Below are 12,256 nucleotides of genomic sequence, written 5' to 3'. Positions count from 1 at the left end.
TTAAATATTTTTATAAGAGAGGACCAAAATTTTTCATCGAGCTCTTCCGAACCATTAATTCTCAAATATATTATTGGATATACTAGTAATATTAAAAAAATATTTTCTCAAAAATGAATATCTTTATTAAATTAAAACAATGGTTAATCAAAATTTCATATCAATGTTAACCACCCCAAGAAAATATATATTAGTCAAAATTCACTGACTGAATTTGCTGATATTAGTAAAACATTGAATGAAAATCCATGTTTACCCCTTATTGATTTATTAATGACTTATTAAAGGTCAAACAAATCTTTACTTTTTTGACCAAACTACCCTTATATATATCTTCAGAAGCTAATACATGGGAGGAGATATCTTCGCCCTTATACATCATCACACGCTGATACGTGTGAGGATGTATCTTTATTCTTATACGTCTTCATACTCTACTAGATGTGAGGAGGTATCTTCACTTTTACAGGAGTAGTTTGATCAGAATTTTTTTTGTTTAACTTATAATAAGTCAATCGGTGGATAAATCTGTATTTTTTTCAATTTTTTTGCTAATATGAATAAATAATTTGGTGAATTTTAACTAATGAAAAAGGATCTATTTGTTACATAAAGTGATGTTAACATCATTACATTTTTTTCTATATAAGTACAAAATTATTACATGAGAATGTCAAATAAGGAGTATAGTTAAAAATTTATATAAATTTTTTGCTAATAACAACATTTTTAATCCAAACTCTAATAAAGACAATCGGGTGTAATAATAAATTTTTGGAGGGGAGTGTAAGGGTATTTTGAAACTTTTTTGGAGAAATTATAATTTCATATTTTTACAGGAGATCTAACTGTAGTTAACCCTTCTATTTAATATATATATATCTATAAAAGAAACAAAATCTTTTATTAAATAAAATAAATGATGCAATTTTTGTATACGTGCCATGTATATATTAACTGGAAAAAAAAAATGCAATAGGGCTTGAAATAAAAAAAATCTAGTAAAAAAAAGAAATAGTTGTGCATCACAATATTTAATAGGAATAATTACACTCTCATCCTCTGAGATTTGGTGTAATTACACTTAGATTTATGTGGTTTGAAAAAATTACATTTAGTACCTCTAAGGTTTGCTTCCGTCTTACAAATAGATCCATTCGTTAGTCAAAATTCATTGAATTTATTAATATTAACAAAAAAACTGAATGAAAATTTATATTTACCCTCGATTGACTTATTATTTACTTATTGTAGGTTAAATATTTTTTTCCGACTAAATTACTCTTATAACGGTGAAAACGTTCCTCTTCATATGCATTAATGTGTGAAGACGTATGAGGGTAATTTGGATATAAAAATATTTATTTAACCTATAATAAATCAGTAATAAGTCAATTGGGGGCATATATAGATTTTTTTTTCCAACTTTTTTGTTAATATCAATAAATTCGGTGAATTTTGACTAACGGAGGGACTTATTTGTTAGACGGTAGCAAATTTTAGTGGTGCTAAATGTAATTTTTCAAACCATGGGGTATGGAAGAAAGCTTGAACCTTGGCTATTGTTAATTTGCAATAAATGGAGAAGTGTTATGTTAAATTATTTAAAACAAGACTGGCAATAAATTATACTCCAATAAGCATAAGACTTGAATCATATACATAACAGTTGGCCAAGAAGTGAAAGAACTGATTGAAGTTATTTGAATTTTTCCCAACAGTTAGCTGTTAAGTGTTGATAGCTCTCAATGGTGACCTTTCATTATCATGAATGGCTTCAACTCTCTTCATCAAGGGAGATGACACAATAATGCTCATGTTCTCCTTTACAGGGTCGTCGTCTTCGTCATCACTGTTAAATCCAGGCTGAGACGGCCTGGAAACGTCGATGGCCTGGACGATCTTTCCCAAACTCTCCATCAGCTGCATGTCTTCAGCAGTTAACCGTTCCACTCTTTCAGATAGTGAGTCCATGGAATTCACCAATTTCTTGTTTTCTGATGACAGATTCGTGTTGTTCTCTGTGAGCTTCTTGATTGTTTCGTCTGATGTACTAATTTTGGCTTCAAGTTCACGTACCAATCTGCGTAGTTCTAGCTCTTTCTTCTCTAGTTGAACTTCGATTTCTTGTATTTTCGTTTTAGAACTGCCCAGATCGGTTTCTAGTTCTATGATCATCATGTTTTTCTCTTGAATTTCCATCTCTTTGAAGACCTCGGCTGCCTTGATCTGTTCCCATGATTTGTGGAGCCCGATCATCTCTGTCTGCATCTGCGACAGTCGGGATGAAAAGGAGGCGGTTGAGCTGTCAAACTCCTGCTCCAATGATGCAACAAGCTGCTGCAGATCATATATTCTCTGGTCTTTCTCTTCGACAAGCTGGTGAAGATTTTCTGCCTCGTGCTTCTCTATCTGTCTCCTCCCTTCTGCATTTGCAAATGATGTTTCTGTTTCTGCACTGGCATTTTCGGCCACCTTCATGCTCTCATTTATTTCGAGATGCTGTTGCTGAAGATCGTCGATTTGTTTCTCTTTTTCTTCAAGTTGATGGCTGAGATTTTCTTTCTCTTGCTTAAGATTCAGCTCGACCTCCGTCTGTGCAAGAAGAGAAGCTTCTACTTCCTTACGCATCTGGTGGTTTTGTTTGAGGTTTTCTTCCAGCTGTTCGGCGATAGATTTCCATATCTGCAATTCAAATTCAATTTGATTTGCTTCACAGAATTTCTCATACAGCTCGCCATTCGCTCTGTCGAGAGCATCATGCACCTTTTCCAAGTCACTTTGTATTTGCAGCACTTGCTCCTCTGATTGTAGTTGACATGTTTTTGATTCCTTGAGCATTTCTTTGAGCCTCTCCAGCTCTTTCTGCAGAGGAAAGTGCAATTCTTCAAGAGTTTGAACCTTTTTCGACAAAGTAACGACTTTCTCTCTTTCCTCCTCGAGATCTTGTTGAACACTGGTCAGAGCAGCCTTCTTATTCTCCAACTGTTCCAGTAGCTCATTTACATTTTCCTGCATTTGTATGCTCTTCAGATCCATGCAAGAATGATTATTGGCAAGCCTGAGTTGGGCTTCTCGAAATTCAGATTTCAAAACCAACAAAACAAGCGAAGTCTCCTGATTCAGTAACTCCAACTTTAGTATCAGAGAATCACAAGCTTCAAGTTCTCGGTTGAGCTCATTCAAAGACGTATCCCTGCTCTTTAATGCCGACCTACAGCAATTTAGTTCTTCCGATAATTTCTCCATCTGGGATCGCCATTCAGATTCTCTCGTTTTGAGATTTGTTGAACAGCCCTTGTGTACCTGTTCTAAAGATTTGAGCTTGTTCTGAAGCTTAGAAGATGAGGACGTTCCAGCTACACGAATTTGAGCTTCTTGGAGTTCTTTCACGGAAACCAGCAACTCTTGCTTCTCTTGCTCCAGCTTCTTGAACTGATACTCCATTTCTCTGTAAAGTATCTCCTTTGTTCCCAACGAGCTCCTCAGAGATGCGATTTCTTGATCCCTCTGAGCAGTCAAGTTCTCAAAATTTAACTTGGCATCCTCATATTCAGCACAAACGCTGTCAAAGCTCGTTCTTGATTCCAAAAGTTGAACTTCCAAAAGCTTTCTCTTGCTCTCAGAGTGAGCCAAAGCCTGGTTGCACATCTCAAGCCGCTGTTGTAGATCTTGTGAAATTCTAGTTTGAGATTCCAACTTCGTCTCTAGAGACGAGATCCCATCAAGAAGTTCAGCTTTCTCCTTCTCCCACTCCTTTTCCTTCATCCTAACCTCATTTCGAAGCTTTTTATGGGCTTCTTCCAAATGCCCAAACTGTTCCTTCTTCCATTTCAGCTGATCTTCAAACTTCCTATTCTCCTCCTCCAATTTGACGAACACTTCTTCCCTCTGTCCCAACTCCTTGGAAACATTAGTTCTATTCTCAGTTTCTAAACACTTCTTCTGTGAAAAGCTTAAAAGTCTCTTAACTCCTTCAACCTCTTGTTTGAGTGCAGAAATTAGCCGTTCTTGATCCATATTTTTGGCATTGGCATCATCCAAAGCCGATCCCAGTGCTTTGTTCTCTTCTTCACACCTACGAAGCTTCTCATTACAGTCAACACGAAGTCTATCATGTGCAGACGAGAGATTCTTGATTATGGATTCTTGCTCTGTCAAACTAGACTTCAGCTCCTCACACATTCCCCTCGCTGTAGAGATTTCATAGTCTTTCTCACTAAGTTCCTGAGCTAGCTTCTCTAACTTGGAACTTGCCTCCTTGCTCTTGCTCAGTTGCTCATTGTGGGCTCTCTTTAAAGTTTCTGCTAATGCTGCTTTAGCTCGATATTCTTCCCGGAGCTTTTCAATCTCGGCTCTAGCCTCATCCAGCTCTTCATACACACCATCCATTTTTCCTCACTTCACAACAATATATGCAGACAAACCTGGTTTTGTAATGTCAAATAAAAGATTAGTTCTACTAGTTTACTAACTATTACAAGAGAAATTGCGGTAAGATCATCATCCTTTGTCCAAAAAGTAAGTTAAATAAGGACAAGATAGAACCACCAAAAGAAATCAATGAAGTTCCAGAGTTGGGCAAAAGAATATTTACCCATAGAATTGCAAAAATATGCTTAAATATCATATCTGCATGAGCTCACCAATTGCAATGCACTAATTCGAAAAGTGCAAGACATAAGCAACTCAGAAGAATCAAACACCTCATTCAACTTTGCAGGCATTATATCTTGTGCAAGTAAATTCAGACAAATACCTGGCTCCATGTTCCCAAGAAGACGAGCATAAAATTGCAAAAGTTGCATATTCACTCAAATAACATATCCATCTACCTCAAAAGTTTTACACCAGCCTGATATTTGAAATATGCAAAACTACAGTTGCAATAAAATCTCTAAGCCTACCAGTTGGTTGTAAAATCCTGGAATACATTTAAACCAAAACTATGGACAGGCAAAAAATCTGAAACTTTCGTGTAATAAGAACACATGACAAATGTCTAAAATCTAAATCCGATAACTTGTCAAGTTAAAACATCAATTTCGCCTCCATGTCCAGGAGTCATAGCTCGCCTGGGACTTTCTCCATGTCGTAAAACTAGTTAGCAAATTCGAGGAAATGAGCACATTTTCAAGATAAAGATCAAAGTAATAAACATGAAACACACGCCAACTCCATATTTATGCTAATTTCAAGGGTAAAAACAAAAGAAAAAAGAAGCCTTGAAATTGTCTGTTCAACTGAAGAACAACATATCAAGCTGAGAAAACAGAGCAAGCCCAAGACTTCACACCACCATAAAAACTGAATCAACAACATTAAAGCTACCTGAAAATGGGATTGCTCAAACGAACAAACTCTTGGAGAAATTCAATGAAGAACACAACGGAAAGAAATGGGTACCTGTTCTTGCACAAATTCAAGAACTGGGGCTCGCATTAGAGGTCTGAAACCTGATTTTCTTGTGGGCTGTCTTTCCTTCTTGGTTTAATGATTCTTTCGTGAAAACATGCGTGGTAAAGGAGGAGTTTGAAGGGTTAAAGTGGAGCAAAGGAGAAAAGTGAAATGCAGTTGGTTCTTTGAGAAAGATAGCCGTTGGGGTTTTGAATTTATCCGAGGTAGACTGGTCGTTTGTTGTTTTAGCGGCGTCGGATTCTGATCTCCGTATAAATTAACGGATACTAGCCGTTAGAGTCAGATGAGGCCTATTATTAATGGTGACAGTTGAAGTTGGGTTGGGCCTTTGAGAAGATTGTGACAATCTAATTCAATTCAAACTTGGCCCTAATTTTTGGGGGAAAAATTATGGTTGTGGGGAATAAGAATTATTGCATTATAAAGGGCACATTGATTATTATCATTAGATAAAATTAATTTATTAACTATATAATTCATCAAACTATTTTTTTATTTTATGAAAACACTCTGTGGAACTTATGTGGATTTTTTTCGTTGGTCGCAGATGTTCTCATTTCATATTGAAAATGAAAAAAATCTGTTCAAAGTAGGAGCAAAAATGTTAATCTCTCGTAGCAAATATAACTTTGAAGTTTCGAATTCTTGATCATTGGCAAAAATTAATTTTGGAATTCGACTCACTTACCACTCGACTAAACTAATTGGTTTTATATATATATATATATTATGTCATTTGATGTTTAAAAAAGTACTTCATATGGGTAGAGATAAATAATATATAAAGTAAAAGATATAGTAGGTAAAATACGAGCTACGTAAATGCTACATGCACAGTAAATGAGTTGGGATCCACTACTATTCATGGTCGATTCTAGGCATCTTATAAAAATTATGTTACACATTATTATAGAAAACGTTGACCCAATTGAAACAATCCACTAGCCAAGCCCAGAACCAAGCGATCCTTGGCTATTGGGCCAATACCTAGAACTGGTCCAGGACCAACCCAACCCACTGCACATCGTCAAGTTAAGATACAACCTTTGCCTAACACTTGACCACTTGAGGTAAGTACGTAATCGCCCAAAAGCCATTCAACCAAAGGTTTGTTTAGTGCAAGTGGCAGGAAATAAGAAGTGAAAGGGGAGGGAGAATGAAAGAATAATAGTTTTCTTTCAAAATTGTTTGGTATAAGTAAAAGATGAGTAAATCTCAAATATTTATCCTTGTTTGATACGAGAAAAATAGATTGGGAAGAAAAGATGAATTTTTGTAATTTTATCGATTAGCCCTTTCTCTTTATTTTGTATTAGAAAATAAACAAGTTAATCTTATAATAAAATAACTTTTATTGTATTCATCAAATAAGAACAAAAATATTTTTTATTAATAAAAAAATTCATCAAATTATTCATTTATTCTAAACTATTTAATTTAAATAAAATAAAAATTAGTATGAATACTCTCAAATAAAGAAATTAAATTTAGCCATCAACACTTTTGTTGGTCATGTAGTTATCATTTTAACAAATTATGTACCTGGTATTATCAGCAAAAATGGAAAAAAGGATTAGAGTAAATTATGTATACTGGTAACAGTAAATAAAAATAAAATATGTACATTTTTATCTTTTCTAGCTTTATACATTGACTTTTTCATCAACTGCAGTATTTTCAGAATTGGACAGGGGATCGAACCGATTAAGTTACTGGGTCACTGGCCTAACTAATCGGATCAAATTAAAAAAATCGATTGGCACAAACATCATTATATGCATATATATGTAGCATATAATACGTCATATACCAATAGATTACATAATATAATTTATGATAATATTTTATAAAATAGTACAATTTATAATAATTTAACAGTAAAAAGCCACAAACCTCTTGGAGGGAGCAAATTAAATTAAAATTCAAACTAACAAAAATTTAAAACTGACAAGTCCCCAAATACATTATATATGAATTGATTAAATAAATACAATTTGTAATAATATTTTAGCAACCGTTGCCTTTATATAATTTATTTAAAAAAATTCAAAAAAAGAGAAATAAATAGATTATGAAGAGAAGAAAAAACTCTATTGACTATTAATAGTACTCATTATCCTACATTTGAAAAATTCTAAGCCAAATTTAGTTACTTTTTCATTGTCCCACATTGAAAAAGTATAAACAAAGATTGTGTACTTTCTCATTTGTTCCACATTGGAAAAACATGAAGCAACCTTAAGCTATATTTACACTATAAATAGCTATATTACATTACAAATATGATAGTTTATTTGAATAATTCTCCATGAATCACTTGCCTATATATTTTCTTTGGTATTTATTTGCTTCTGATTTTGTATATTTCAGTATATTTATTAGTGAAATATATATTTTATTTTATTATTAAATTTAAAAAAAATTATTAAAATCGATTGGATTGGGTACCGGACGGACCAATTTTTGACCGATCCACACTGGGTTGATAGGCATCGGTTTTATGGCCTTGACCCGAATCAAACACATGGCCGTTCCCGATTGAACTGATCGTCTCCATCTATTCTCTCTACCTAAATATCAAATTTATTGTTATACTTCACTTTTTATTTTCACTTATTTTATACGTCCACTTTTCATCCTAACCAAACAAATCTAAGCGAATAAAAGAAAATAAAAAAAGCGACAAAGATACATCAAAAGTCTGTTGTCATGAAATTAATAATAGTGGAAAAGATATTATCTTAATATTCAGATAAATTGATCAATATATCGTTACGTTCTCAACAATAATCAAATTACAAAAATTAAAAAATTAATCAGTTCATGTAAATTAAATAAATACCCATATATCTATACCAAAAAGAGAGATACTGTACATCAAAACATAGGCCATCTCTATAGCTTACAATGTCCATTCTTCTTGTGCCACATCTGTACTCCCAAGCAACTAATTAATCAAGTCCAATAATAAAAGTTGTAAATCACTTAGGCCACCACTTGTATTACATCTGGGCCACATACACTCAGTCAGACATGAAATTTAAATGATATTCCTGATTTATAAGTGTCAGTTGGTCATTGCAATAGTTAAAAGTGTCTTGTCCAAATCAGAATAGATTTGGGTATCATATGCTTCACTACTTGGAATCTTGATGGAGATTATGATGAGATTTGTACATCCCTTCATGATTATGATTAACATCTTCTTTTTTGATATTTTTGTTTTCGTAATCACTCCTCATAGGTGACCGTGAAGATCTTGTAAAAGAGCGTTAGAAGATATTGTGTGGGTTAGTTCAATTCTTTTTAATAATAATAATAGAAAAACTATCGTAAATTTTTGTAAGAACAAGACGGCTATGGTTGCTAAATGGAAGGTGTGACTTAAAAATCGTGGCCTTCTGCCAATGGGATACTCTAGCTCCTAGCTTTTACGGAGGGAGTTCTATATCGACCGATGTGATGATGGCTCCACACCAGATAAAGACATCTGAGCCCTATTTCGGATCAAATCAGGTATTTAGGAGGTGAATCAAAACAGAGGAAGACCCTTGTCCTTGGATGTTTTGAGAAGATTGGTCTAGAAAGTGTTCCAGTTACTAAGTAATAAATGAGCATAACAAATATTTAATATAAAATTATTTCTTAATTTCATAATTTAAATTTAAGTTATTAAGTATTTGGTCCGAGTAAATAAATTTATATATAAATTACTAAAAATAGTCAGCAAATATATATGTGCTTATTTAGTGAGGAGGGGTTGACTCTAGGTACGGCCACCATAATAAATATAATATTTAATTATGACTAAGGTCACAGAAACAAAATAGTTTGATAGCAACAGAAAAAAATTAACGTCGAGGTAATTAGCAAGTAAAATTCTCGTGATTCTAAATCACCTTATTTAATACAAGACTTTACTTGCTAATATTAGTAATGAAAATGCATTTGCTAACGAATTTAGCAACAAATTATTTACAATGTATATTAAATAGTGTAGATTAGCAACGAAAATTTTACTTGCTAATTAGCTAGACGCTAACTTTAGCATCAAATTTTTTCGTAGTTATTGACGTATTTTCTTGTAGTGGGTTAAAAACAAATAGTCATTAATTACGGGCACACAACGATTATTGACTGTCAATCATATAAAATAAGTTTTATTATTGTAAATAAGCTAAATTTTTATTTTTAATTTTATTTAATCATTATTTATCATAATATTTAGGCCATATCTATTAAAGTGTAGGCAATAATAATTTGTTTCCTAGTGTTGCATGATAGATAATCTTTCACTGATTGAAGGGTAAATCTGTACATCTCTTGATTTCGGAGCCAAAGGGTAAATCTGTAAACTTAATGAGATTATATTTTATATTGAACTGTCGTGTCAAATCAATATATTTTTAATAAGATTACGTATAAATAAACATATTTTTCACTTTAATTATTATTTCAAAATTCGAAAACTGAAAATGAAAACACAAATTATGCTTAATATTAGTATTTGAAAAATTATTGTGTCAAATTACTATTTTAAATATTAAAAATCATTTTTGAAAATAAAAAATCAAGTCTTCCAAAAAAAATAAAAATAAAAAACTTTATTTTGGAGAATTAAAATACGAAATTGGGAAATTGTTTGGTTTCATTTTTGGGGATTTTCGAGATGGGCCAAAAAAGACATTCAATGTTTGCCTGCTTTATTTTACACCTTATTTATGTGAATTTTTTATTTTGAACTTTTTATAATATATATATATATATATATATATATAACACATGTATAAATATAATATAAAAAAAATATGATGTGACAATGAATCGTGATTTTGTCTTCAAAAAATACAATATTAAACATACAACATTTATATATATATATATATATATATAAGAAACGTGATTTGATAATAATTTGACAATGAATAATAACGTTCATTTTCCGAAACATAACATCAAACATAGAACACTTATTTTAAATTATTTTAAATCATCTCTAAAAATAAATTCAAATGTACATAATATTTTTCAACACATACATATTTATCTTTATTTATCTTTCAATCTTCAAAAAATAAAATAAAACAAAACACTCAAAAAATAAATCCAATCGTTATAATAGGTTTTGGTGGGGGTGATGCACGTGGAAATGTTCAAAGTGTAGCAACAAAAGGTAAAAAAGATAAGGATGTGGTCAATTTTTGTAAAAGTCAAAAAGATGTACAAACCATATTTGCTTTCTACCCCATCTTTTTTTTTTCTTTTTTCTTTTACAAGATATTATTCCATTACATTACATAAAGCACACGTCTACAATAGTTCTATCAATATTACATTTATTACATCGGATAATTATATATTTTTTATTTTTTTTGTTACAATAAAATTTTATAAATAAATCAGATGGAGTGGATCGTAAAAATTATCCACTTGATCCATAAAAAAATTCATATATTTTATTAAAATAAGTAAATTTTAATTTATAATCCACGAGAACATTTAATCAGTATAGCACATGAAACTTGTTGTATAGCCATTAAAATGCACGGAGTATTGATAATTTTTCAAATGAGGATGTATTCATAATTATGTCAAATCTTATATGAACTCGTTGTAATTTATTTATTTTTATTTAATAATGTTAATTACAAAGTGTTTGCATAAGATTAAAAGTTTTAAAGAGCTTGTAAGATATTACAAAATGTTGAGAGAATTTCTGAAAAATAAGTTTATAAAATAACTTGGAGAAAATAAAGGTATTTCTAACTGAATTTTTCATATTTCAACGAACCCCATTTAATTTTAATCTCTTCAATTATAAATTTATCATTACTAATATTTTACAAGCGCAAAAATTATCTTTCAGATTTTTTTTAAAATAATAAGTTTAACAAAAATTCATTATAAATTATATATGTGAACAATGTGCAAGTCCGCGAGGTAGCGTGGTTGTCCTCGAGGTCGCATCGCTGACCTCCAAGTCGCTTACGAGCTCAGTCATATAGGTCGCTAGTGACCTCCTTTTTGTCTTTTCTGTACAGTTTTGTACTTTTGTCCTTTTCTATATTATTAATCTGTTTGTTAGGATTTTGTGTTATTTTTAGATTTGGTTAGTTAGCAGGTTGTTAGCTAGATTTCATTCTCTTGTATTAATACAAGCTTAATTTATTTTTTCAAACATGTGCTTGACATAAATTAAGTTTAATATTGAGTTTTGGTTCTATGGCATTTCCGAGATCCTTTCTTGCAGTTGCAAAAGCAACTTTAGTATCGGTTTATTGGCCTGAAAAGAAGTGTTACGTTTTTTCCTTAAAACAAAAAGGTGATTACATAATTAATTAATGGTTAATTATGAAATAAATTATAATAATCTCAGAGTAAGTGAGAGAAATATCCACACATATTTGATAAGACTCAAATTTAACCATTGATCTAAGATATCATTAGTTAAGTTAAAAAAGTGTTACTTGACTCGATAAATATTGCTTTTATTTTTTTAAATGGTGATTATATAATTACATAAATATCTCAATAATTTCAGATAATTATCAGGTCGATCATGAAATAAATTATAATAAACTCACTTACAGTGGGAGAAATACTCACATATCCAGTGAGATTTAAACTTATTTATAAGATCTCAAACTTAACCATTGATCTAAGACAATATTACAAAAACAAATACTTTGAGCCGCCGGACCACCCGTTCTTGCCTCTCACGCAGGAGGTAGTACTAGAAGAATAAAGCTAGAAGGATGAGGCCAACGACAACTTCCGGTGCTATTCTTATACATTAGATTGAATTACATTCACATCCCTTGAGATTTAATATAATTAT

The 12,256-nt window shown here is 31.6% G+C and overlaps 1 protein-coding gene across 2 annotated transcripts; it reads right to left on the bottom strand.

The window, feature by feature from the left end:
• Positions 1 to 1,518: 1,518 nt before the first annotated feature.
• On the bottom strand, positions 1,519 to 5,627 carry LOC105176390 (basic helix loop helix (bHLH) DNA-binding superfamily protein). 2 transcript variants are annotated; one of them, XM_088876962.1, is made up of 2 exons: positions 5,332 to 5,627; positions 1,519 to 4,427 (listed from the first exon to the last, which is right to left on the bottom strand). In XM_088876962.1, exon 2 carries the CDS (start codon positions 4,390 to 4,392, stop codon positions 1,729 to 1,731), a length of 2,664 nt encoding a protein of 887 aa, XP_088733088.1. In that variant the 5' UTR covers positions 4,393 to 4,427; positions 5,332 to 5,627; the 3' UTR covers positions 1,519 to 1,728. The 2 variants fall into 2 exon arrangements, with proteins under 2 accessions (XP_088733088.1, XP_011097476.1); XM_011099174.3 differs by having other exon boundaries at positions 5,407 to 5,627.
• Between the last annotated feature and the right edge of the window lie 6,629 nt (positions 5,628 to 12,256).

Source organism: Sesamum indicum, linkage group LG13 (genome assembly GCF_026168435.1).
Source record: "Sesamum indicum cultivar Baizhima isolate 11 linkage group LG13, ASM2616843v1, whole genome shotgun sequence".
NCBI lineage: Eukaryota > Viridiplantae > Streptophyta > Magnoliopsida > Lamiales > Pedaliaceae > Sesamum > Sesamum indicum.
Note: the sequence above shows the minus strand (reverse complement) of the source record. Positions and strands in the feature narration are given on the sequence as shown.

What these genes read in the sequence shown, in the direction of transcription:
- LOC105176390 (XM_088876962.1), bottom strand. Translation starts at nt 4,392, where the DNA reads ATGGATGGTGTGTATGAAGAGCTGGATGAGGCTAGAGCCGAGATTGAA.